The 26,749-nt window shown below is 59.2% G+C and overlaps 1 protein-coding gene across 2 annotated transcripts; it reads left to right on the top strand.

Annotated features, from left to right (window-relative positions):
* The first annotated feature begins 330 nt into the window (after positions 1 to 330).
* Positions 331 to 26,413, top strand: FBXL18 (F-box and leucine rich repeat protein 18). Of its 2 annotated transcripts, none has more exons than XM_065923740.1 (5): positions 331 to 462; positions 6,268 to 6,483; positions 9,771 to 11,177; positions 14,269 to 14,487; positions 22,283 to 26,413. In XM_065923740.1, the coding sequence occupies exons 1-5, from the start codon at positions 445 to 447 to the stop codon at positions 22,346 to 22,348; spliced, it is 1,926 nt and encodes a 641-aa protein (XP_065779812.1). In that variant the 5' UTR covers positions 331 to 444; the 3' UTR covers positions 22,349 to 26,413. The 2 variants fall into 2 exon arrangements, with proteins under 2 accessions (XP_065779812.1, XP_065779811.1); XM_065923739.1 differs by having other exon boundaries at positions 9,771 to 11,308.
* Positions 26,414 to 26,749: the final 336 nt, after the last annotated feature.

Raw genomic sequence — 26,749 nt, 5'->3', positions numbered from 1 at the left:
GTGCGCGCCTGTGCGTTGTTAACCGGCTCTCTGACAGGTGGTTTCTTAACACTACAGACACCAAGAACAGCGAATGCAAAGGCCTAGAGACAAGAGAGCGCTCGAACGGCAAGATAGGCCCGCACGGCTGCAAAGGTGTGCAGTGCGCAGAAGAGCTGGAGATGAGGCCGGAGAGCAGGCGCGGGTCGGCTTGGCCTCGCGGGCTGAACCCGCGCCCTAGCGGGGCCTTTCCTGCGTGCCGCATCCAACATGGCGGCCACACGGAACCCGCCCGCGGGCGAGCGGAAGTGCGTATCTGAGGGCGCCGGAAGTGGCATATGGCCCCGCCCCCCTGGTCGGGTCTCTGTGGAGCCGCGGACGCGCCGGCTTTGAGCATCCCTGGCCAGCCAGGCGGGAGGCCCTGGAGCTCTGGCTCCGGAGGCAGCGGCTCGGCCCGCCCTCGACATGGCCAGCTCTGGAGAGGTACGGCCGGCGCCTCTCTCCGCTCTCCTCCCTGTCCGGCGGCTTTGGCCCCCGCTCGGTCCTCCCCACCCCGACTTCGGTTCCCCTGCGTCCTTTCCGTTTCGTTCCCTGTCCCGCTCCATCCTGCCCGTCCTGAGCTCGGTTGGCTCTGTGCTTCCCAGCCGGGCCCCCAACCGCGGCCCCGGGCGGTCCTTCACACTCCGACCCTGACGTCGGCCTGGCTTGGTCCTTCCTGCCCCGACCCTTGGCCTTGGCCTCGCCGGTCCTTCCCATCCGGTCCCGGGCCTTACCCGTTGCCCTATCCGTGACCAGTCCCGCCCCCTAGGACCTCACACTGTATCTGAAGGTGTCAGCTCTTTCAACCTTCGGTTTTACGTCCCTTTCCCAGTCCCTCATCCTGATGGGCAGACCTCTCCCCACTCCCTGCTTTCCCAGAGTTTCCAGCTCCTCTGCGCCTCCCCGGCCTTTCCCTCCTGCCCCGGGCCTTGGCTCAGCCCTTGGAGCTCTGAGACGTTCCTCCTCCCTGCCCGCTTCCCATCCTATTCTCTGTCCCTGAATGTTCAGTTTTAGCCCAGCCCACTTTTCTCTGAGCCTGCTTGTTGTGTGACTTGTGGGGGGCGGGGTGTAGTGGAGGAAAAGCCATTTCACTTGGGGGCCTTATGACTTAACTCTGAATGTTCCACAAATCTGGGTCCGACAGAGAATCCCGCCGAGTTCCTGTAATGTGGTGCAAGGTATTTTCTCTGTAGACCATGGAGTAGGGGATCTGGACTCTTACTAGGGCTTTCCCATTCGTTGCTTCCTCCCTACTTTTATGTATACTTGTGTGCATCTGTATTTATGGCTTTCGTCTGGCATCCGCAACCACTGAGTGAACTTCCTGAGTCTTATGGGCTTGCTTGTGCTCTGGGGAACTGGAGTGGATGGGGCATGGGTATGTGGAAGGTGGCTAGGGTTACTGATAGCTCTTCGAGTGAATTTGGGTCAGAAGTGGCCCCTAAATTGAGAGGGAGACTGTGTGCCACACCCCCCCAACACACACACACACACACACACTCTCTCTCTCTCTCTCTCTCTCTCTCTTTCTCTCTCTCTCTCTCGGTAGCATTGAAGGGCCAGAGAGTACCAGCTCCCCGAGGAAGCATCATGGGGGTAGACTGGCTGTGTTAGCAGATTCTGGTTAGTTGCATGTGCTTTGTGGGGGGGGGGGGGTTGGAGGGTGTCTGCTGCTGTGGTCTTTTGTGATCCTGGTGCAAAGACTTCTCTGTTCCTTGAAGTACATGTTGGGGAGCTGCCCAGTGAAGCCTCTTGTCACATCATGAGCATCTCTTGGCTTGAGAAGAGAGAGGGGAGTCTTGTTCTGTCCTGGATGTGGAGATAAGGTCCCTTTCTCTGTGCTGTGCTTAGTCGCTCAGTCATGTCCAACTCTTTGTGACCCCATGGACCGTAGCCCACCTGGCTCCTCTGTCCATGGAGATTCTCCAGGCAACAATAGCAGAGTGGGTTGCCATGCCATCCTCCAGGGAATCTTCCTGACCCAGGGATTGAACTCAGGTCTCCCACATTGCAGGTGGGTTCTTTACCATCTGAGCTACCAGGGAGGCCCCTATCTCTGGGTGGATCTAATGATTGATTGATTGGTTGAGATATAGTTTGCATACCATAAAATTTATATACTTTTAAAATATGTCTTTACTTTTATTTTTTGGCTGCTCTGTACAGCATGTGAAATCTTAGTGCCCCGCCCAGGGTTTGAACCTACATACCCCTCAGTGCAAACCTGGAGTCCTAACCACCGGACTGCCAGGAAAGTCCTTAAAACTTACACTTTTCCAGTGTATACTGCAGTGATTTTTTAAAAAATGTACTCACAAGGTTGTGCCACCATCCCCACTATCTGATTCCAGAATGGGGCGGTCTGATTTTGAGAGTCCTTGCTGGGTTTGAAATGCAGATGTCCTCCTCCTGTGCTTCTGAGGAGCTGGGCTCTGCACTTTGAATAGCTCTTCGAAAGATTCTGAAGCAGTGGTTCACTGACGCCCAGTTCAGTGCCTCTTGGCCATTAGTGCCATTGGGCATTAAAAGGTGATCCCTGTTCATGAGCTGTTCCTGGCCGAGTGAGGAGACAGGCAGGTAACAAAGCAGTGCAACCACCTGATGAGGCCGGAGGGGAGGAGGGTGGCTGGGGCAGGAGGGGGTGAGTTAAGTGTGTCTGGGGTGCTGGAAGGGCTTCCTGGGGAGGGAGCCTTTGAGCTGAGGTTTCCAGAGTAGCAGTTTCCCTTCTGTGTTGGGGACATCGTCGAGGGGAGGGAGCAGCTGTGCCAAGGCTTGGAGGTCTGACTGCTGGGTATCGGGGGACATTCTGGAAATTGCCGACTAGAGAAGCAAAGACTTACAAAGAGGGGCAGTGGGGCTTGCCTGGTGGTCCAGTGGCTGACCCTGCACTTGCAAGGCATGGGGCCCAGGTTCAGGCCCGTGTCAGGGAACTAAGACCCCCACGTGCTAAGAATTTAATAATAAATAAATAAACTAAGGAAAAAAAAAGGCGATGTGAGAATCATCCCTTCAGGTCACTACTTTGATTATTAAACAGAATTATAGAGTTCCACATACTTGCAGAAGAATGTTGTAGTGAACTTCCCTCTGTGTACTCATCGCCCAGTTTTTAAGAAATTCTTATTGGAGTGCAGTTGGTTTAAACTGTTGTGTTAGTTTCAAGTGTAGAGGAAGGCGAATCAGTTACATGTATACACTTACCACTTTTTCAGGTTCTTTTCCCATATAGGTGATTACAAGAGTGTTGAGTAGAGTTCCCTGTGCTTCATCGCCCAGTTTTAATAGTTAACACAGGACTGGTCTTGGTTCCTCTCTGACCCTCCCACCCCTTCCTTGCCCCTTGGGTTATTTAGAGCACATCATAGACATCTCCTCAGTTGATCTCTGAACCCTGCGACTTCTTTGGGTGCCTGACTATAAACAGTCAGACAGTGAACATCCTAGAAGGGGATTTTTTTTTTACGGGGCCAGTACCTAGGTATCAGCTTAATTTGACTTAGCTTTAAAAAAAAAAAAAATTGTTTAATATTACACATTCTGAAAAAGAACGTAACAGTTTATCGAATAAACTCTTTGAACCCCCCATTCTTGAAATTGTTTTCAGCGTGTCGTCTGGTACTAGCTGATTCCTAAGTGTTCCTGATAAGGATCACCTGGCCCTGAGCAGGGATTTCCGGACACCCCAGGAAGCCCCTGGCTGGACCCTGCCGGAAGCCCCTGCTGCCCTTTTCCGGTGGTGGAGGGCGGGGCGGTCTCGGGTTCAGCAAATCAGGCCCTGTCTTGCGTATCCTTGCCCTCTGACGTCGGGTTACCTATCTGACTTTTTTTTTAAAGATGGAAGATGGGGCTGCCTCAGTTTCCCGTGCTGAGAATACATTCTCCGGAGAGACAGAGGGAAGCGCAAACTGGTGTATTTGGGTGTGCGTGGACGTGGGCCTTGTGCGGCCCACGTTTTTTTTTTTTTTGGCGAATGAAGAGGCGAGAGGCCTCCTGTCTTCCTCCTGGTGGGGCCGCCTGTGAGCCTCCGCAGAGCCTTTCCTGGGGGGCTGGGGGCTGCCTCGGCTCCAAGGAGAAGACTACCGGTGCAAACCCTGCAGGACTGGGCCTCCTACCTGCATGGGCCTTCGGGAGACCAGGGGGAACCGATCTGCCCTGCTGCCTGGGCAGCTGCTCCTCACACAGGCCCGCCGGCCCGAAAGCCCATGCCTGCCTGGGGTGGAGCGTGGGACGCTGGCCTCAGGACAGCCCTGGGGGGCGCAGCACGTGGAGAACACGATCTCGCAGCGTGTGCTGGGACTGGACGGAGGAAGACGCAGTTCAAGTCCTGCTTTGTTGTGTGTTTTTGTTTTCTTTTTTAAATTCTTGTAGTTTCTGGGTGGTAGCCTAACTGCGGAAATTATATGATGCTGGTGTTTCTGAGAGTGTCCCCCCCGCCCCCCCGTGTTCTCTTTGCTCTGCAGCGGCATTTTTACTCTAATAAATCTGCGAATTGCGGGGGGAGGTCAGAAGGGGTTAGCCTCGGGTTGCTCGGGGGAATCGAGGCCCAGCCCTTCCCTCTTGTCCCCAGGAGCCCGGCACACCGAGCTCGCCTGATAATGATCGCCGCTGGTTCCACCCGCTCTCGGGAGACGGAATCCCTCGGTCTAGGGAAAATCCCATGGACGGAGGAACCTGGTAGGCTACAGTCCATGGGGTCGCAAAGAGTCGGACACGACTGAGCGAGTATCTGTATCTGTATGTAGCGTGGGGTCTGGGGATCTGATTTTTAACAGATGTGCCTGGGCGATCCCCGATAACTGGACCTGGGAAATTTCTCAGGAAAGTAATGTATGGTTCGAAAGGCTGGACCCAGGATATAGCGACCCAGGGCAGCTTGTGGACTCGGGCCTGATGGCCGCCTGCTGCCCTGGTAAAGGTGGGAGGAAGGAAAGAGGGAAGAGAAGGCAAACCTGGCTGCCGCCTCTCAGGGGGACGGGAAAGTGGGAGGGGCCGGTGCTGGTAGGTAGGCAGGGTACGATCAAACCTTTCCTGCCCTGGCGAGGGCTTGACTTGATGCAGAGGCCAGAGGGGCGTCGCAGTCAGAGCTCCCAGGAATCCCCTGGTGCCTGCGTGGGGTGCGCAGAGGGGCCCTTCCTCCCGGACTTAACGGTTGCCATGGCAGCAGCACGGCTTTCCAAGCCTTGACGCTTCCATCCTTGGCAAGTATTACCAGCGAAGAAACAGGCTGGAGAAGGTGGGGCTGGTAGACAGAATCACTGGACAAGCCGGTAGAAATAGTTCTGGGTACTCTACTGCGAGTGTCAGAGGCGCCCCCCCTCCCCCCCTCAGGTCGGCAAGAGGCAAGAGGGTCCCTTCCGGAAGTGCTGGAAAGATACAGGGACGCCTCCCTCCCACCCCACCCCCCGCCACGCCCCTCAATGGGCTCTTCCTAGAGAATCCCAGTTCCTTGATTTCAGTGGCCTTGATTTCAGGGATTTCCTGTCACACTAACAGAGGCCTAGTCCCTCTCCCTCTTGGTTGTACAAGGCACTGATCAGTAAGATGGGAAGCCCACATTTGGGCAGAAAATCTTCTGTTGATGTTTGCAAAAAGAAAATGAAACAGTAAGACGTGTGGACATCTTAGTGGAAATTCCAACACGGGTTTCTAGCAGAAGTGGAGAGAACCTGCGTTGCCTCCATTGCTTTTTATGAATCTTTTAAGATTTTAAAATGGCATTGGTCTGGTCGGTGCTGCTTCTTAACTATGAGGGCTTCATCATTTCGTTCTCTCATTTTACTGGTCCTTAACAACAGTGCTGAGAGGTGCCCATCTGGCGCTGTTCTGAGGAGCTGATACGACCAGGTATCATTGTTTCTGGATGGAATTCACCTGCCCAAGGGTTTTAACACTGACATTCGGCGCTAAGGAGGGGAAACGGCAGCTTTCACAAACGACAGCCTCGGCTGATGGTCGTGAGTTGAGTCGGAAACCTGCCAGACTTGGCTGAGGAACTTCGGTAGAAGAAAAATCTCTCTTAAATTAAAAAAAAAAATTTGAAATTTCACTTTGACTCTGTTACGTCCCAAGAGAGATGAGATCCTGGTGTGTGGATTGGCAAGGGCGCTTTTGGAGAATGTCAAGGGCTCTCGCTCTGTTGTTAAGAGTTTTGGTAACAGCGCCTCTTCCCCATGGACCACGGTGAGGACTTCCCTTGGCTGAGGGCCACCCTTGGGGATCCCGTGGAAATTTGGTGCCCCTTATTTTCAGGACACGTGCGATGACAGCGACGCGCCCTCCGAGGTGGCCCCGGTGGCAGCCAGCGCCCACCTGCTGGGCTTCTCCGACGAGATCCTCCTGCACATCCTGAGTCATGTACCCAGCACGGACCTGGTGCTGAATGTCCGGCGCACCTGCCGGAAGCTCGCGGCGCTGTGCCTGGACAAGAGCCTCACCCACACTGTGCTGCTGCAGAAGGACTATGAGGTGAGGGGCCCAGGGGGCAGAGCTGGGGAACAGCTGAGGTGCCCCGCTGAGGCCTGGGGTGCCTGCAGGGATGACGAAAGCTGGGGGCCCAGGGACCAGTGGTTGGGACCCCGCCTTCCAGTGCAGGGGATGTGGGTTCAGTCCCTGGTGGGGGAGCTGAGAGCTCGCCTGCCTCTCAGTGAAAGAACCAGAACATAAACACCCCGGGGCAATATTTTAACACATGCAATAAAGACTTTTCCAAGACTTCTAGGCGCTGGGCCTGGAGTATTAGCCACCTGGGCCAGGGTGTAGGCAAGGTGGGTGTCGTTCTGGGAGAGTCTTAGGTCCTGGCACCAGGCCAGGGGGGAAACCGATTTCCAGGTCGAGAGGTACCCAGGAGCGGACCTACAGATCCAGGAAAGGTCCTGGGCTCTCCTGTGAAGTTGAGCACGGTCAGAGACACCGCCTCGGCCCGCCAGCCGCAGCTGGGACTCCAGGTTGCCCGCGTCCTCACCAGTGCTTGATGCTGTTAGTCTTCCTGGTGGCAGCCGTTCTGGTGTCTCGCTGTGGGTTCAGCTTGGTTTCCTGGTGTCTGTGCAAGGCTCTTGCCCACTCTTTATTGTCTTTTTTTTAGTGAGTTTTGGGAGTTCTGTGTATGTTCTGGTACAAGTCCTTGGTCAGACATATTGTGAATGTTTCCTCATAGTCTATGGCTTGCCGTTTCATTTTATTAGCAGTGTCTTTTGAGGATGTAAATTTTTCATTTTTGTTAATTCAGTCGGTAAGTTGTGTCCCACCTCTTTGCAGTCCCATGGATTGCAGCACACCAGGCTTCCCTGTCCTTCACTATCTCCTGGAGTTTGCTTAAATGCATGTCCAATGAGTCGGTGAGGCCAGTCTTTTGAAGAGTATAAGGTTTTCATTTTGCTGATGTCCAGTTGAATTTTTGAGTTCCTGCTTTTTGTACTCTGTTGAAAAAAATCTTTGTGAAAGCTGAGGTCATGAAGATTTCCTGCTGCTGTCTTCTTTCTTCTTTTCATCTAACGTTATATTACTTTCAGGTATACACTGTCATGGTTTGCTATTTGTATGCAATGGGGAATGATCATGTTGAACAGTTGTTACCTTACGGAGATATAATTTTTTTTTCTTGTGATGAGAACTTTTAAGATCTTCTCTTGCAACTTTCAAAGCGGAAGTATGTTTGCATCTCTGTGATAATAGTGTGGGGTTATTAACTACAATCCCCGTGCTCTACTTCACACCCCCAGGACTTATTTTATAACTGGAAGTTTGTGCCTTTTGATTGTCCTCTCTCTCCAAATCACCAATCTGTTCCCTGTATCTATGAGCTTGGTTTTAAAATTTCCTCTTGCTTAGGGAAGTCTAGTTGACTTACGCTATTGTATCAGTTTCAGGTGTACAACATAATGATTTGATATTTTTATAGATTACACACCATAGAAAGTTATTATAATATTATTGACTATATTCCTGTACTGTAAGAGGTTTTTTTTTTTAGTTCCACATATAAGTGAGATCTTACACTGTTTGTCTTTCTCTTACTTAATTCACTTAGTGTAATGCCCTTAAGGTCCATCCATGTTGTTGCAAATGGCAAGACTTTCTTCTTTTCTTTTTTTTTGACTGAGAAATACCACATTGTGTGTATGTATTTCAATCACATCTTCTCTTCCCATTCATCTACTGATGGACGCTTAAGTTGTTTCCATGCCTTGGCTGTTGTAAATAACACTGTTGTGAACATGGGGGTGCAGATAATCTTTCTTGCTTTTTTTGGAAGTGGAATTGCTAAATCATTTGGTAGTTCTGTTTTTAATATTTTGAGAAGCCTCCATGCTGTTTTCCATGGCGGTTGCATCAATTTACATTCCCACCAACAATGTCCAAGGGCTCCCTTTTTACCACATCCTGGTCAACGCTTGTTATTTTGGTCTTCTTGATGATGGCCATTCTGACAGGTGTGAGGAGGTTTTTTAAAATTTAATTTTTATTTATTTATTTTTGGCTGCGCAATGCAGCATGCAGGGTCTTAGTTCCCTGACCAGCAATCGCTCCCTGCACTGGGGTCTTAGCTACTGGACCACCAGGGAAGGCCTTGTCTGGAGCATTTAGAATGTGTCTTTCACCTGTGCGGTTCTGGGTGTGGACATTGCTTTAGAGAAGTGATCACGTGCACGAGCCTTACATACACAGACGCTCGATGCTGTGTTGTTGGAAGGCCTTAGTGGCCGCTGGGCCCACGACTGGATATACTATGGCTCCCTGACCGTCCAGGATTTTGAGGAACATGTAACCATGTGAACATGCACGTGATGTAAAAGAAAGCAAGAGCCAAAGCCTGCTTTCCGGACACGATTCCACTGTGTGATTTGAAAAAAACCCACATAACATGAAACTTCCCTTCCTAACTATTTTAAGCATACCATTTCGTTGGCCCTAAGTACATTCACAGGGTTACACAACCGTCTTCACTCTTCCCGAAAGTCTTTTTAATCGTCTTAAACAGAAGTATTGGAACTATTAGGCAATAACTCCCATTCTCCTTTCCCCAGGCCTCTGGTAACCTCTGTTCAACTTTCTCTTTCTGATCTTGCCTTTTCTGGATCTCTCACATCAGTGGGATCATATAGCATGTGATCTTTATGACGGGCTTCTTGGAGCATTGCGTCCTCAGGGCTCGGCCCGTGGTGTCGCAGCATCCGAGCTTCACCATCCCTCCCGGTGCTGAGCAGAATCGCGCCACGTGGACAGACCCCGCTGCCTTATCTGTTTAGCAGTCAATGGACAACTTGAGTTGCTGCCATTTTGTTCTTTCTTTCTTTTCCATTTATTTTTATTAGTTGGAGGCTAATTACTTTACAATATTGTAGTGGTTTTTGCCATACATTGACATGAATTAGCCATGGATTTACATGTATTCCCCATCCTGATCCTGGGTTGCTGCCATTTTTTCGATTGTTGTAGATGGTGCTGCCGTGAACCAGGGTCTGCTGTTTTGGTCCAAGCCCCTGCTTTCAGTGCTCATGTGAATACCTGACCGTGGACTTGTGGGTCACGGGGTGACTCTGGCTTTTTGGGGGATCCACCAGACTTTTCCCCAGGGGCTGCCCCACTTTCCGCTCCTGCTGGCTGGGCTCTGGCTACCAGGGGGAGATGAGTGTGCGGGGAGGGATGCGGCGGCTCCCTGACCATCACAGGGGAGGGTGCAGTCTGGGGGGGTGAGGGCGGAGGCGACGCTAGTGCCTTCAGCCCCTCTCTGTCCCCTCTCCCGCCATCTGCAGGCCAGCGAGGACAAGGTGAAGCAGCTGGTGAAGGAGATCGGCAGGGACATGCAGCAGCTCAGCATGGCCGGCTGCTACTGGCTGTCGGGCGCCACGGTGGAGCACGTGGCCCGCTGCCGTGGGCTGGTGCGCGTCAACCTGTCGGGCTGCCCGCTGACCTCCCTGCGCCTCTCCAAGGTGCTGTCGGCCCTGCCGCACCTGCGCTCCCTGGCCATCGACGTGAGCCCCGGCTTCGATGCCAGCCAGCTGAGCGGCGAGTGCAAGGCCACGCTGAGCCGCGTGCGGGAGCTCAAGCAGACGCTGTACACGCCCTCGTACGGCGTGGTGCCCTGCTGCACCAGCCTCGAGAAGCTGCTGCTCTACTTCGAGATCCTGGACCGCACGCGGGAGGGCGCCGTGCTCTCGGGCCAGCTCATGGTGGGCCAGAGCAACGTGCCGCACTACCAGCACCTGCGCGTCTTCTACGCCCGCCTGGCCCCCGGCCACATCAACCAGGAGGTGGTGCGCCTCTACCTGGCCGTGCTCAGCGACCGCACACCCGAGAACCTGCACGCCTTCCTCATCTCCGTGCCCGGCAGCTTCGCCGAGAGCGGGGCCACCCGGAACCTGCTGGAGTCCATGGCCCGCAACGTGGCGCTGGACGCCCTGCAGCTGCCCAAGTCCTGGCTCAACGGCTCGGCCCTGCTGCAGCACATGAAGTTCAGCAGCCCCTTCTACTTCAGCTTCAGCCGCTGCGCCCTGTCCGGCGGCCACCTCCTGCAGCGCGTCATCGACGGCGGCAGGGACCTCCGGAGCCTGGCTGGTCTGAACCTCAGCGGCTGCGCGCACTGCCTGGCGCCCGACTGCCTGCTCCGCAAGGCGGAGGACGACATCGATCCCGCCATCCTGGAGGCGCTGGTAGTGGCCTGCCCCAACCTACGGCACCTCAACCTGTCGGCCGCCCACCACCACAGCCCCGAGGGCCCGGGCCAGCACCTGTGCCAGCTGCTGGCCCGGCTGCCCCGCCTGCGCTCCCTGTCGCTGCCCGTCTGCGCCGTGGCTGACTCCCCGCCGCGGGCCGACCGCGCACCCGTCCCGCCCGCCATGCGTGCGGTGCCCCGGGGCTTCGGCAAGAAGGTCCGCATCGGCGTGCCGTCCGTCTCCTTCCCCGGGCCGGCAGGCCCCCAGCCGTCCTCCGTGTTCTGGTCGCTGCTGAAAAACGTGCCCTTCCTGGACCGCCTCGAGCTGATCGGCTCCAACTTCTCATCCGCCATGCCGCGCAATGAGCCCGCCATCCGCAACTCCCTGCCGCCCTGCAGCCGGGCGCAGAGCGTCGGGGACGCGGAGGTGGCCGCCATCAGCCAGCTGGCCTTCCTGAGGCACCTGACGCTGGCCCAGCTGCCCAGCATCCTGACGGGCTCGGGGCTGGTGAGCATCGGCCTGCAGTGCCAGCAGCTGCAGTCGCTCTCGCTCGCCCACCTGGGCCTGATGGGCAACGTGGTCTACATGTCTGGCCTCTCAGACATGCTGAAGCACTGCAAGCGGCTGAAGGACCTCAGGTGAGGGGCCCCTGTGGGTCCTTCCGCAGTCTCCAGGGCACAGAGCGAAGTGCAGAGTGCAGCCTGGAGTTCGGCAAGCCTTTACATTCCTGCCGCGTGCCTGCCAAGACGGAGGGTGCAGGCCTGAGAGTCTCGAGGGCGGGGGGCTTGACCAGGGACTGACGGTGTGTAGTGGGGGTGGGGGGCTGGAGCGACAGCGGTCGGTGGCATTCCGGCAGAGCGCACAGGGGCCGTGCTCCTGAGCCCAGTCTGGGACATCGCCCTCGTCGCTGGCTGTTTGAGTGCCTGCGTTCCAGAGGCTCGGGCGCTGGTCAGAGGGGGGCCCGAGAGGTGGGCAGGCACTGGGGGGGGTGCCTGAGCCCCTGTCTGTGCCCACAGAGCCTCCCGGAGCGAGCTGTGGAGGGCGGAAGGGTGAGGGACCACGGGGGAACACGCACCACACCGCCCCAGGACACAGCCAGTCATGGCAAGTGCCTCTTCCTCCTCTGCCCCGGGGCCCCGGCCGCAGACACTGGTCACTCGCTCCAGGTGAGCTCAGCTCCGGTGCTGGCCACCCGCAGGTGGAGTACATGGGTCCCCCCATGCCCCCACGCCTTCCGTGAACACCTGTGACGGGCGTCTGTGGGGACAGACCTGGAGGTGGCGGGCACGTTAGGAAAAGAGAAAAGTGTTGAGAAGTCTGTGTGTACCGCGTGCTCTCCCCTCTGCCGTTTGAGCAGTGAGATCCCCAGTGGGAAGCGAGGCCCCACATCGCCACCTAGTGACCGAGGCGCTGCAGCATGTCCTTCGCCAGGCATGGCCGTCCCGCAGGCAGCTAGGGCTGGAACAGGGGGGTGATTGCAGCCCAGCAGTCCTGGGTCAGGGCTTGCCCCGGGGGGGGGGGAGGGGGGGGAGGGCGGTTCCTTCCTACTGGACCCGGAGGGAACGTGAGGCCTGTCAGAATCATGCCCAGAGGGACCCCCATTCCCCATGGTTTTAGGAGCCCAGGAGACCTGCTTACATGTGATCAAAGCCCCCAGCTCCCTGCTGCATTTCGTTTCAGGGCCTGGTGGCTCCCATGTGGGACGGTTCTGAACAGACATCCCATCACCTCAGACCTGATTTTAAAATCCCTTCCCCTGCTGTGCCTTGCCCGTGTCCCTGGGCATCAGGAGGCTGAGTGTGGGCTCTCAGGCTCTTGTCTGGGGAAGGGGAAGACAGCCCCTTCCCCACGCCTGCCTCTCCCAGGGCGTCACTGCGTTCAGAGAGCTTAGGCTCTCCTGACGCCTGGAGGCTTTCTGCCCCCAGCACAGGCCCACCGCCTCTGCGGGGAGTGGGCTCAGGGTTCTTGCTGCTTGTCCTGGAAGCCTCTCCTTCGATGACGAGAGCCCACGGCTGCAGACCAGCTTCTCGGGGGCGGCCCAGGAAGGCCCTCACTCAGCCTCCTCAGTTTACCAGGAGAGACGGGCCTTTCGGGGTTCCCTGTGGGTGTCACATGTTGATGGAGGTGTTGCTGGCCTCCCAGGCCCACCGAGAGCGTCAGTGTCTGTTCCAGGAGTTACACTGGAATTGTTACTGGAGTTGTGCTGGGGGTGGTTTGTGCAGCGTCTGGGCCTTGGAGATGGGGGCGGCTGGACCCAGCGGGCTCAGGACTGTGTCACCCCAGGTGTGGTGGTGTCCTCACAGTGTGGGTGTGGCCTGGTGGGGGGCTGTCCTGTGCCTTCCTCCCGGCCGTCGTGTTCACAGGGAGCGTGAGGGCCCACGGCACCCTGCACGATGGCCATCAGAGGCCTGGGTGGCTGGTCGAGAGGGAGCCTTGCCTGATGCCCACTCGCCGCCCTCCTGGTCAGTCATCGGGGTCAGACGTAACTCCCTGAACTGTAGCTTCCTACAAATGTGCCCAAATCTCCATTATTCTGTGAAGCCTTTCTCGCCCGCTGCAGCGCCTGTGCGCCCTCTGCCCGCTCTGGGCGGACGTCTCGGGCCAGCCCCTCCCTCTTGTGTCGCCAGCTTTGAAGTGGTTTGGGCCAGGTGACCGGGGACTCCCCCAGCAGTCAGAGTGAGCTGTCAAAGCTCAGATGACATCAAGCATGTCTGAGAAGTACCACTGGGGCCTGGTGCTGATCTCCAAGGATAACCCTTATTAACAGGTTTCCTTGTGGGAAGGTTTCGGGTGGAGTGGATCCACACCGACCTCTGTCCGTGAGGCCGTCTCGGTCTTCCTGTGTGATTTACCAGGAAACAGTCTCAAGCTCTGCTTGTGCCCCAGCTCCCTGCCCCCTTCTGTGCCAATATCCTGGGGCTGCCCTGACAAACGACCACCAGCTGGGTGGCCCAGGACAACAGGGTCGTCCTCTCGCAGTCAGGAGAGGTCCTGACTCGGGACACCTCCCGAGTCCCAGGTCAAGGTGGGTGGGAGCCTGTGCCAGGCCTGTCCGGCCTCTGGTGGCCGTGGGCAGTGTGAGCATTTAGGGTCTGGACGTGTCCCTGCAGTGCATCCTGTGCTGTCACGTGGCTTCTAAGGAACCGGTCGTTGGACCAGCTCCTGCCCCAGTCCTGCGTGCCTTCATCTTAAGTCCTTTGTGTCTGCAAAGACCCTGCTTCCAAATAAGGGCCCTCCCCACCACCGCCCCGTGCAGGTCCCGAGGGGTGGGGCTGCAGATGTCTTCTGGGGTCCCGGTTCAGCTGGCCTCTGCTCCCCTCCTCATCCTCCCAGCTCTCAGGGGCTCTGAGAAGGTGGTGTAGCCAGCAGAGCGAGCCTGCTGGGTCTGTGGACAGCTGGTTGTGTCTGGCCTGCGGACTCTCCCCCCAGATCAGGATCACCAAGGACGACCCTGGGGGTCTGAGTCCTCCCATGGCGCCCCCAGGGGGCTGTGGTGTGGACGGGCCTGGGGGGTGGCCGGCCCGGGCCCCCGGACAGGAGCCCCGCTCCATGCACACCCATCGCCCGCTGTCTCACGCCGTGTGCCCTCTCCCCGCAGACTGGAGCAGCCCTACTTCAGCGCCAACGCCCAGTTCTTCCAGGCGCTGAGCCAGTGCTCCGCGCTGCAACGCCTCTGCCTGGTGTCGCGCAGCGGGACCCTGCAGCCCGAGGCCGTGCTGGCCTTCATGGCGCGCTGTCTGCACGTGGTGGTGTGCCACCTGTTCACCGGCGAGTCCCTCAGCACGTGCCGCAGCCTGCAGCAGGCCCTCCTCCGCAGGTGAGTGGGGGCCCCTCGCGGCGGCAGACCCTCCTCCCCGTTTCCCCTCATGTCCTTTTCCTGCACGGGTTCGCTTCAGAGCCCCTGTCACGCCTGGTGGGCCGTCTTCTGGAGAGCGCTGGGCCGGCCGAGTGCCTGGGGGGCCCGGGGGAGGCTGCTTCCAGCCCTGCCTCACGAGGACCTCTGCCCCCTTCTTTCCTGGGAGCCTCCACCTCGAGCAGCAGAGGCCTGGCTCTTGTCCCCGTGCTGTTTGCTCACTTGTCCTCATTCCCACCCCCACCCCCCAGTGTGCAGGTTCCTAGAAGCAACAGTCAGGCTGTGTCCAGGAAGCGGCCTGGTTGCTTGCTCTCCCGCATGGCCATCCCAAGCCTAAGCTTCCCTGTGGGTGGGACAGCCCTTGGCCCACAGCCTTGCCCATGCTAGATGCCGCCAGACTCTCCCGGGGCTCCTGGGTGAGCCTGTCCTCCCACTGTGTGAGTCCATGTGGTGTGTTTCCGGGAAGCATCATTTCGTTTGCCCGTTGCCCGGTCACGTCTTCTCGTCTGAGCTCAATTTGCCTCATTCCTGGGGGACCTACTGTGGGGTTCCTTCAAGGAGCGGCGGGTGCTTGGGACCGGTGAGCCCACGCTGCAGTCACCGTGCCAGCGCCTGTCCTGGGCCCACCTCTCCGCTGCTGGCTTCCCTGCCATCTGTGTTCACTGTGGATTCAGGTTACGGCTGTGGGTCCAACAACCTCCCCTACTGACCCTCCTATGCCCTAAGCGTCCTCTTAAATCTGCCACTTGTCCTGGCCCCTGGTCCAAGAACCCAGGCAGCAAAGCCTCTTGGTTGGTGTATAAAACGCAGCTCCGTGGGCTTTGAATGATAGCTGCAGGGAATCTCTGGGGCAACTGCCAGACGTGAACCTGACCCCTGCATGCGCAGAAAGTTCCAAGACTGCTGTAAACGCTGCTCCCGTGGGTGTTACCTGAGTACATGGCAGATACCTTTGGCCAAGTGAGCATGTGGTCGGTCCAGCAGGAGATGGTGAACTTGGCTTCGCCTACGATTTGTAGGGAAGCAGTTAAGTGAAGAAATGTCTGCAGGGTCCAGTCCGGTGGGACACTCCAGGTGCTGTGACCTCTCACCTATGCCCTCGGAAGCTCTTTGTGGAGCTCCGGAAGTTCTCCTGGTCTCCGGGGTCCTCTCTGAGGGCCAATTATGTCAAGTGCAGAGATCCCTCTGGGGCTTCTAAGCCTTCCAGCGCACACTGGAGAAGTCAGGGCTGGGCGTGGAGCCCAAGTCTCAGAGAGGTTGACCGCCGTTCCTTCTGATGACTGTGCGCCTGCCCGCCAGGCCTGCTGAAGCCCTTCCAGATGCCAGGTTTATTTTAATAAGTGTGCTAAGTCGCTTCAGTTGTGTCCGACTGCGTGTGACCCTGTGGACCGTAGCCCGCCAGGCTCCTCTGTTCATGGGGTTCTCTAGGCAAGAATACTGAAGTGGGTTCCATGGTCTCCTCGAGGGGATCTTTCCGACCCAGAGAAAATGGTATTTTTAAAAGATCTTTAGATGCACATGAGCTAAAGTTGATGATTTTAATTGTCTCACGGTGCGCAGTTCCTGGCACTGAGCACGTTCACAAAGGGACCTCGTTCTACTTTTGTTTTCTGTGAGCTGGCACAGACGTCTTTTCACTCCTCCCGTTTTCCGTGTCTCTGCACTTTGTTGAGATCTAGGAGCAGCAGGTGTCTGGGGGGCTGTAGGTAAGGGCGGAGAGCTCACAAGATTCTGCCTCCTTGTGGGTCTGTGTGTCCTTGCCCATCCGGGCCTTTGCAGAACGTGTGCGGTGTGTACACACCAGGCCGTGTCCTTCCCCAGCGGGTCCTGGAGTTTGACAACCGGTCCAGCAGGAACGTAGATCAGCACTGAGGACTGGAGTGCGGGCCTGGAGCAGCCCTTCCTGGGGAGGGGCGTCTGCCCCGAGCGGGTCCCCAGGGGTGTCAAGCGCTTAGACCCCCTGGGGAGGAAACGTGGTGATGCAGCCGTGCCCCTGGAGGCCGTCGAGTGTGGCCCCGGGGGTCCCAGCCGCCCTTTCCCAGATCTCCATGTCCCACGGATGGGGGAGCATGACAGGGAGGAGGCCAGGCTGGTCATAGAATAACAGACGTGCCATCGGCCAGGAGGTCTCCAGAGTCACAGGGCTCAGGCCACCCCACCACACGGTCCTCGTGGGGCCGCCAGCCCTTGCAGTTTGCTGTCTCCTCTCTCAGGAGAAATCCTAGCAGAGGTTCTCTCCTCCCTGCTGCTCAGGGTCTTTCTAAAAACTGAGACTGTGGATCAAGCTGTTTTCAAGTGAAGCTCCCCTTGGCTCCCCCGCCAGAGTGGCCTGCGGTTCTAGGACGGAGTCGTCATGTTGTTTTGGGCTGATCTTGTTGAGTTAGCGCTGCATCAGGGGTGTCTTTCTGCGTCGTTAAAGCTGCACACGGTCCCTTTTAATGCCGTTTGGCATCCATCACAGGTCATTGTGGTGCCTCTGGCCTGGCCTTCACAGTTGGCTCTGCACTTGTGATGTCCCCTTCTCTCAGGCCTGGGCTTTTCCTGCCCCTGGGAGCCTGGAAAAAAGCCGGGTGTTGTGGAGGGGACACTTCCCACTCACCATTGTGTCTCTACCCTCGTTTAGGGCCCTGGGGGCATGGTATTCGAGACCAGGCCTGAGGCTGACGTTGGCTGGGTGGACTTCCCGCGCGCAAGCTGGGGCCATGGTGGGGACCTGCCAAGCGCCTGGTGCCGGAGCCCCGTGCGTGCTGGAACGTGGCCCCCTGTGGGCTCCTCCTGCCGTGTCCCGCCTCTGTGGTTCCTGCCGCCCCAGAGCCCCAGCACAAGTGGGGAGACCAAGGCTCCAAGAGGCGGTGGAGGTGTAGCGGGCCCCGCGCTGGAAGGACGCGTCTGTGTTCCCGCAAGGCCTCTGCTGCGGGGCAGGGGGTCCCGGCCGTGCTTCTGCGAGGCGCCCAGCAGGTGGTGCCGTGGCTCAGGGGGATGGCGCCGGCTTCAGGCATCACGGCAGGATGCCTTCTGCTGGGATCCCGACCAGGAGGGGCTGGTGGTGTCGTCACCTTTTCTCACGTCGTTCCTGCCTCAAGCTCAGAGAGTTACTGAAGCACCTGCCCGCTCACCTGCGTGCCTCTGAGGTCCAGCAGTTACAACTCCAGACTTTCACTGCCACGGCTGGGGTTCCATCCCTCATCGGGGAACCGAGATCTCACAAACCACCCAGTACAGCCAAAACAACAAAATAAGGCAAAACAAAATGAAAAATCATGTAGAGAAAATGACCTGTCAGCCCTGTTACAGGCAGAGATCTGAATGTCCTGGCTACCTGCCTGCACAGCAGAGGGGACAGGCCCAGACACAACCTTCACACCCGGCAGGCGTCCGAGGGCGTAGGACAAAGAGAGGACCCAACTCCTCCCGTGAGAAAGGCAGGAAGCGCTCTGCTTCTGGAAAGTGCAGGGGCAGGCCGCGGTCCGCTCTGGTAAGGGTGGTGGTGACTTCCTGGAGGGGGGTGCTGCAGAGTCTCAGGTGGGCGCTGGTCACACGGCCCCTGCGGCACGTTGGTGTAACCCTTCCACCCCTTCAGGCAAAGCCCACTCGTGTTAGTGGAGGGAGGAGACCACCTGTTACCGGAGGCGGGTGGGCCAGCTCTGTGGAGGCTGAACTCACATCCTTGACCCCGCCAGGCTGCAGGCTCCCGTCCTGCAGATGGGCTTGAGGCAAGGTTTACACCAAGCTCTCCCTGGTGGTGGCGGCGCTGTTGGTTTCAGCAGAAGATGGAACACAACCCAAGAGCAAATCAGTAGGAGTTGTTTAGTCTGCCAGTCGTGCTTGACCCGTTTGCGGCCCCGTGGACTGTAGCCTTCCAGGCTCCTCCGTCCATGGGATTCTCCAGGCAAGAGTACTGGAGTGAGTTGCTGTTTCCTACTCCAGGGGATCTTCCTGACCCAGGGATTGAACACATCTCCTGCATTGCAGGTGGATTCTTTACCCCTGAGCCACGTGGGAAGCCCCCCATCTGTAGGAGGCTGGGAAGTAAATTATAATGCGTCCAGCCAATGTAATGAAATACAGCCTATAAGAAACTTGGGGTCACCCCAGGGAGTCTTTCAAGGTGTGTCTCAAACAAAAGCAGGGCCGTTCTGTGTTTCCCTCTGGCGCCTCTCTGAGGTGTTTCTTGAACGCTGTGAGAAGTCTGTGGTGTTGGTCCTGGAGGCGTCTTTGTTGGGGGGAAGGGGAGGCGCCCCAGGGGTGCCCCAAACTAGCTGCTCTGTGTTCTGCATCGCCCCGGCCTGCCTCATTCAGGCCGTTCTGGTGACAGAGCCTCACGCTGAGTTACTGGCTCCAGAGGCCCAAGCCCACGGGTTTACAATCCTGTCCCTCCGCGTGGGAGGGGGACATGTGAGCCCCGACACGGAGGGTCTGTTCCTCCCCGCTCCTCTGCACGAGGGTGGATCCAGGCTGCCCCAAGGGGCCCTGGGGGTCCCCACAGGTTTGGCAGGGAGCTCGGAGGGCACACCCCACACACCTGCCCCGAGTGCGTCTTGAGTTCTGAGAATCTTTAGTGACTATTTTATTCTTGGCCACCGCCCTCCTCCCTGCTTCTTGAAAATCCCCGTTACAGCAAGAGTGGCTTTTACAAAGGTCTTATGATTTTGGCTTTCCTATAAGACTTTTACCTGGGGGACTGGGGACTGAGGTTGTCAACTTTCATTTTTTCTCTAGTTTCTCAGGCTAAGAAGCAAGCCAGCAGGTATTACTGAGATGAGTGACCCAGCGCTGCTGCCAGGCCGGGCCCCAGCCGGCTCCTCCCAGAGCCCTTCCAGCTCCGAGGCACCTGCGGGGCCAGGCACGGAGACTGAGGTCCCTGGGGCCCCCTCGTGCGCTCGCAGGCCTCGGGCGCAGAGCCGCCTGCGCGGGACGCCCCCTCCGTGTCTTCTGGGCCGCGGCCGGGCCTGAGGTCCCGGGGCTGTGGCTGCCCCGTTGAGTTCTGTGTCGGCGGCGAGCGTGGGGCTCAGTCTCCTGGCCAGCTGCCCCCCCACTGCCCCCCGTGTCAGCCACAGGCAGACGCGCCGCGGGCTGTCCCTCTCCGTCCCCCCACCCCCCGCCACTCTGCAGCCGCGTCCCCTCGGCTCCGTGCTGTGGGGTCCGAGTCCTCCGTGGGCCCGTCTTTTGCCATGTAGACATGTTCATGCCCTATGACCCAATGGCCCTGTTTCTGGAGTTTATCCTGAGGAAACAACTCAAGCTCATTTATGATTATACTGTGTGAAACGAGGCTTACCAATACGAGCGTGGAAGGGGTCCCTAAACTGTGTCCCCTGGGGAAGTGGCCTGCTGGCCGGGGCGGGACCACGGAGGAGGTGGTCCCCGGCCCGGGTGCTTTATTGCTTTGGGCGCAGGTTGGACACAGCCCCGAGGACTGCAGGAAATTCACCAAACCCAACTCACGTTGTCTGCGTCCTGAGACATCACCCAGGCCACATCTAGGAGGAACACGCTCAGCACAGCAGGAGAGGGTGCGTTGGCGCCGTGGGAGGGGCTGGCAGAGCTGCCGGGGGCTGGGGGCCCCGCGCTCACCTTACACTTTCTCTGTCGTGTTTTCCCTCTGAACACAACAATGGTTTTAAGACAAGCAAAATCTTGTCTGCTTCCTGGAGGCTCAGAGAAAGCATTTGGGGCAGCTGAGATTCTCAAGTACCCAGAGGCCCCTTGGAAATCCCCTGGTGTGTGTGTAACAGCCGCAGGTAGACAGTTTTCTTCGGCGTGTCTCCTCCCTTCCGGCCATTGCGAGTGGCAGAGTCTGGTTGAATTTTCTGAAGCTTTGTATCTTGTTGGTGCCCTCGGACCCCCCAGGAGGGGCGGCATCCAGGGCGGCGTCTCCTCTCGCCATCTAGAGCTTTTGTTGTCACTCGTGGGGGCCAGGTTCAGAGTGAGTGTGGCCTGAGCGTGGGCTCCAGACATCCTGCCTCTTTCTACCCCAGACGGGATCTGGGCTAGCGGGGTGAGGGGAGGCGGGGGCTTCCCCATCTCTGCTGCCCAGGATGGTGTGGAGATTGCTGAGGGCGGAGCCGGGTGTGGGGGGCTGCCCCGGTGGAGGCGCCCAGGAGGACGTGCACCCCGTGCCTGGAGGGGAACCTGTCAACCGGGCAGGCCTGGCTTTTGTCCTTGCAACTCCAGGCTGCAGCCTTGGGTCTTTTCTCTCGTGATGCGATGGGCCCTGGTCAGGGGAGCGGCCCTCAGAGGCGGCCTCCCCTGCTGTGGCTCATCTGTCTAGTTCTGAACATGGTGGACAGCAAGGAGTTTTATTTTCTTTCTGCATCAATTTACTTCAATCTCAAACCACACTTGAATTGTACACAGGAACATTACAACCCATGTGCAGGTGACCCTGCAAAACCTGTGGACGGATGGCCCCCCACACAAGCCCCACCAAGAGCCTGTCTCCCCGCCCCGGGGAGAGAGAGGGAACCTCAGCCCCACCCTCAGAAGGAGCGATTGCTCTGCGGGCCATTGCCCCTCGTCCACTTTTCGTCCAGGCTTCACTCTGCCCAGGGACGGTGAGACTCCAGCCGGGAGGGCACGTGGGCTCCTTGGCCTGGGAGGCGCCTTTCAGAGGCATGAGGGCGACTGAGCACCGCCCCCAGCTCCCGCTGTGTCAAGGTGGGGGCTGACCTGGGTGCTGACCCCAGAGAAGGCCTTGGGAAGGATGTCGGTTTACCTGGGGCACGAGTCGCAGGTCAGGGCTGCTCGGAAGGGGCAGCTGCACTCCGGGCTTCGGTGAGAAGTTAATCCCCTTCGGCATTTTGACTGCGGCTCCATAAGAGCCTCAGGGAGGCAGGTGGGCGGGCGGGCGTCTCGCACGCACGTCCCACACCCGAGACTATTTTGTTTCAAATCAAGTTAATCGCACAGCAGGCTTGCAGGTGAGGACTTGCCCACGAGGTTCATGGTCACAGACGCTCCTGCTGGGAGCAGAACGTGGCGCACAGAACCAGGAGGCATTTCCTCAGCGTCTTTATTGCCACAATGTCACGTTTTATGAATGCCTTTCTGGCGTTCAGTTTGCACATGTCCTAAACCCAGTGCAGTGCTGCTGGGGGCGGGGTGGCTGGGGGATTGAGGGAGGCTGGGACCGCGGTTTCCTCGTTCCTTGCAGCAGGCGTGGGCTGGGGGGCCGCCTGGCTTTAGTTTTGGCAAATCATGTGGCCACCTTCTTGCTTCTCTCCCTTCGCAGTCATATGGGGTGGAAGTTCCTCCCGTGACGAGCTCAGCTTGGCTTGCGGGTGGGAAGGGGGCGCTCACCCCGCTGGCCAGGGGCTGCGGGGAGGTGGCCTGCGGTGGCGTCTTGTCGGCCGCAGTGTGGTGCTCGGCCCGGCAGAGGCTCCGTATAAACTCCCCCACCCCACCGGGTGGAACCTGGTGCCCAAGGGTACTTGAGGTGGAAGGCTGGTGTGGCCTCTGCACACACAGGTTCGGGGCTGGCGGCAGGCGCCAGGCGCCGTGGTGTGTCCTCCCGGCAGTGACAGCGTCACCTGACTTGGGAGTCGGTGTGCCTCTGGGTGGTTTGTGTGCGTGCGGGGTTGGCCGCCTGTCCCCGCCCCCGCCGAGTTCTGGCTGTGGGACCTCGGTGCTGCGGCTCCCTGGTGTCACCTTCGGGGACCCCCCCTGCTGCCCCGGGGAGACAGGGCCTGCCCGGACGATGGGAAGGTCCCCGCGCACACTCCTGCGTCAGCCGCCCGCTAATGGCTTGCCTCTGGTTCAGTTTCCAGGCGGAGCGGCCAGCACTGAACGTCGTCATCTTCCCCCTGCTGCACGAGGGCCTGACTGACGTGATCCGGGACGTGCCCATGGTGCACCTGGACGAGGTCACTTTATTTAAAAGCAGAGTGGCCGAGGAGCCCCCCAACCTATGGTGGTGATGGGGGTGGACGCCCGCCCGCCTGCCGCCGCCTGCGGCCGCGGACACACAACCTGAACGGACGCGTGGCCTCCCCTCAGCCACAGCTGCTGCCCCTGCCCGCCCGCCCAGGCCCGCATCCCCAGGGGCCCCAGGGGGAAGGAAGCCACCTCCCCGCTGTCTTGTGCACCCACCTGGCCCCCGGGCGCTTCCTCGCGTGAGGACCCTGGGCTCAGCGCCCCTCGGCTGAGATGGAGAGGAGGGAGGCGAGGGTGGCTGGCCGGTGACCGGGGACCCGGCTGGGGTGCCTCCCGGGTGCGGACCCGCTGGGAGCCAGGTCCCCAGAGCCCCACATGGCCCCAGTGCCCCCGCCCGGCAGTGCCCTTGACTCTGCGCTGCTGGTCGGTGGCCTCCAGGCTCTGGGGAGGGGCGGAGGGGAGCTCCTGGGGGGCGCTGCAGTTTGGGGCTCCCTTCTTCCTGTTAACCCAGAATCCGCTTCCTTTCTACCCAGACGGCATCAGGCAGGTTCAGGCCAGCGGCGGGTGGCCGGACGTCCCCCGCTGCACGCGGTCACAGCCACCAGCTCTGGAAGCTGCGGGTCCCTGCTTCTGGGGAAATGTAGGCAGACCTGCTTTGTTAGAAAAACTTGAAAGATTAAAACCCAGAAAGGACGTGTGAGGCCAGAGGAGCGATCCCATTACCCCGTTTCAGAGAGCTGTATTTAGCACTTTAAAAAATGGCACCGCAGCTATTCCCAAAACGAGGGGCAGCCTCCCCGAGTCCCAGCCTCACACCCTGGGGTCACCGGGTTCCTCTGCCTTGTCACTGCGAGACTCTCCCCAGAGCCATCACTCCCACGGCTGGTGGGCTTCCAGCCCTGCACCCAGAGTCTGGCCCCGACACTCCTGGTGATGTTCCTGGAGATGTCCCGGGAAGGCTGGGCGGCGTCAGGGGGCCTTCCAGCCAGGGGCCCCTGGTTCTCCAGAGAGGCTGCCTCCCCAGGGCCCAGGGCTGGCCTCTGCCCCTATGGGCTGGGCGTGCAGGCTGCCAGGCCCGCCTTGCCACTGCTGCCCCCCGTGACTGCTGTCTGCTCCGTGGCCCCCAGCCTCGCTGGCTTCCGCTCTGTTGCACATGCTGGTTGCCCCCCCGTTGCGTGTTGCCTGTCCTGTCGTTTGCCTGTTGAAGGGACCTGGACCCTGAGTCCACATTCGCCGGCCTTTCCCGGGGTCCTCCCGCGGGCAGACAGTTCAGCAGCCCTCCCCCTGCCAGGCCCAGGGGGTCAAGAGGCTTTCGGATGACAGGAGCGCACCTAAGGTCAGGGTCCCGGGCGCACCCAGGCCCCTAGCGCTCCGGTCAGCGCTTCCTAAGCGCCGTCTGTCTGGCGGCCTCCTCCCGCCCCGCGGCCCTGGCCCTGCTCTCGCCTCCCTGCACCGGGCGGACGGCGTGTTTGCACGTGGAGCTGGGCTCCTCCCCCGCCCCGTGGCTTTCCTGCCGTGGGTGCCCCCCTCCCTCCCCAGCTACCGGGAGGACCGGCGTGCCGGCTGCTCCAGGGGAATGCCCCGCGGTGGGGCCCTCACCCCACGGGCCTGGCCGGCTCCTCTGGTCCCCCGCAGGCTGCCGGGCAGGCTGCCCTGGGCCCCAGAGAGACAGGGCCACACACTGTGGACGAGGGTCTGAGAGGTGGTGGGATCCTCCCCCCATGCGTTTCTGGGCATTTCTGTCGGATGCACCTAGAGACCACCCGGAGGGCCATCAGGAAGGCGGTGTGGGGACTGACCGCTTCCCTCACGGCAGGGCTGTGGCCAGTTTCGGCCTGACCAGCCCGGGGACTCAACCCAGGATGGGGGCAGGAGCCCCAGGGCCCTGGTACATGTGTCTTTTCATCCAGAGCAGCTGGGCTCAGGCCAGAGAGTGACCTTCCCACTGGGACCTTCTCCGCAGGTGGCCATGGTTCTCACGAGCAAGTGCTTTCAACTAGCAGCCTCGTCTATGCCAGCCAACAGGGCTGGGTGGGGCCGTTCACGGGAGGCTGGGGCGTGAGCTGCCTTGGAAAGCAGCCCCCTAGGAGCGGGCTTGTGTTTTTACTGTCCCCCTGACCACCCTTTACTTAGAGCAAGAATTTCCCCTACTCCTGCAACCAAGACAGGACTCACCAGATGTCAATAATGTGCTTATTCTCGCTAAGTGCTATTTTGGCACCGTTGTTAATTGCAATTTATATTCTGCAGCATTTTTATGCTGGGAAAAGAACCCACCCTGATGGTCCCCAATTGGCGGATCTGGGCTGTTAAGCGGCGGACCATATGCTGCCTGCGGAGAGGGGCCTGGTCAGCACTGGGGCCTGCGCGTGCGTGTGTGTGTGTGTGTATGCGTGCGTGCGTGTGCATGGAGCGTGCGTGTACATCTGTGTGCCTGCACATGTGAGTGTAATCTGCCGTGTAAGGGTTCTGATCGTGGTGTGCACACGAGTGTGGGTACACACATGTCTGCATGGTGTGTGCATGAGACAGACACCGGGGAGCTGGGAATGAGGGAGGAGGAGACCCTGACGTTTCTCCCATTGTTAACAAGAGACCCCAACTGGCCCCCCAAAGCCTCCCCTCTGCCGGTGCCCCGCCCGAGGCCCCGCCTGCTCCTGGGACTGGGCTCTGCTAAGTTCGTGCCCCCAGGCAGCACGGCCACGGGCCAAAGGTGCTCGCGATCCCGGAGGCTTGCTGGCTGCCTTTCGAGGACCCGGGAAGACAGGTCCGAGGGTCCCTTCTCCAGGTCTCCAAGGGCGTCTCCGCTCAGGTCTGGGGCCGAGGCGCCCTCCTCTGGCGGCTCTGCAAGGCTGGGTGCTCGAGGTGATGCTCCTTTGACCCCCACCCCGCCCCCACCCTGAGGCGGGATCCGGGGACCCAGGGGCGGAAGCTTGGTAGAGGCCTGGCCTGGGGAAGAGGGGCCAGGGTGCCTGGGTCTCTGCTGGCCGGAGGGCCACCCAGCGGTCACAACCTCATTGCCCTGGTGGTCTCCCGGTGCGTGGCCAGGATGGTGGCGGGTCCCAGCGCGTAACCGCTCCAACCCGCCCAGCCTGGCAGTGGGGAACCTGCCGGGATGGGTCCTCCCTCCCGCCCACTCAACCTTCTGCTTCCTCTGGGCCTCCCTGTCGCGTTAAGATTTGAAAAGCCCTGAGACCTTGGGAAAAGAGATTGGTGGGTGAGGATACCAGAGTGTGGCCCCTGCTGAGGGAGACGTGGACGCCGACTCCTGTGGTCCTCGTGGCCTTGGCCCTGGGCCCCCTCCCCGCTGACAGGAGAGGGACGGGGAAGCCCCTCCCCGAGCGGAGGGGCTCAGGGCACAGGATTCTGATGAGCAGTGTCTCTGGTCCGCCGGGTGTGATGAGCAAAGACCCACAGAAACTCACACAAGCCCCAGGTCCCACACAGGCTGACCAGCATCATCTAAATTACTTTCTGAAGTTTTTTTCAAAAACACTGAAGTATGAGGTCTTGCATTGATAGCACAGGGTTGGGACACTGGCTGTACCAAACTCCAGGCCAGCGGTACCCAGAGGCTGCCCTGCTGTGTCCACAGGCTGGGCGAGGGGCTGTGAGCGGCGGGGGTGGGCAGAGGGGTGTGTGCCGGCGTGTGCTTTTGCCCGTGTGCCATGGCACGTGACACCCCACGGCCGCCGCTTGCCTCCAGCCGCTCTGACTACTGCCCGCCTGCGCACCTGCCCCTGCCCCTCCGACCAGAGAGTCCCGCTCAGCACGGGCTCAGTCGTGAGGGGCGGGGCGGCGGGTGCCAGGCTGTCTCGCGGCCATGTGTGTGTGTGTGACCAGGTGCTAAGTGACCGAATTCGCGTCACCTGCCTTTCGATGACAGACACAGACCTCCTTGTCCTTTGGCGAAGCTGCTCCTGAATTTTGTGTTCCAACTTACATTTCAAATGGGTATTTTCATGTAAATTTGTGGCATGTCAGAAGTTTCAAATAAAGTGGACTTGATTTAGCAAAACTGGGCAGCTGTGTGGTCCTTCCAGCTGGGGCGCCCCCTGACCTTTTCCCTGCGACCCCAGAGGGTGGGCCGAGGTGGGGGCGCTCCGGTCACCCGCTGCTGTTCGGGTGTTGAGGACAGAATCTCTGCCGGGCTGCTTGGGGATCCCTGGAGGGAGACATGAGACCCCACACGGGGCAAGTCGATGCCTGGGGCTATCAGGGGGCAGTCGCTGACTCAACCTTTGCAGGCTGGAGGGTGGGGGTGGGCAGAGGCCACGAGAGGGGCACAGCCAGGGCAGGGCTGGCGGGCAGGGGTGCAGGACGCCGGTGGGACCTGAGCAGCCCTCCGCATGGA

Source organism: Muntiacus reevesi, chromosome 2, assembly GCF_963930625.1.
Source record: "Muntiacus reevesi chromosome 2, mMunRee1.1, whole genome shotgun sequence".
NCBI lineage: Eukaryota > Metazoa > Chordata > Mammalia > Artiodactyla > Cervidae > Muntiacus > Muntiacus reevesi.
This window is presented reverse-complemented; position numbering and strand designations above follow the sequence as displayed.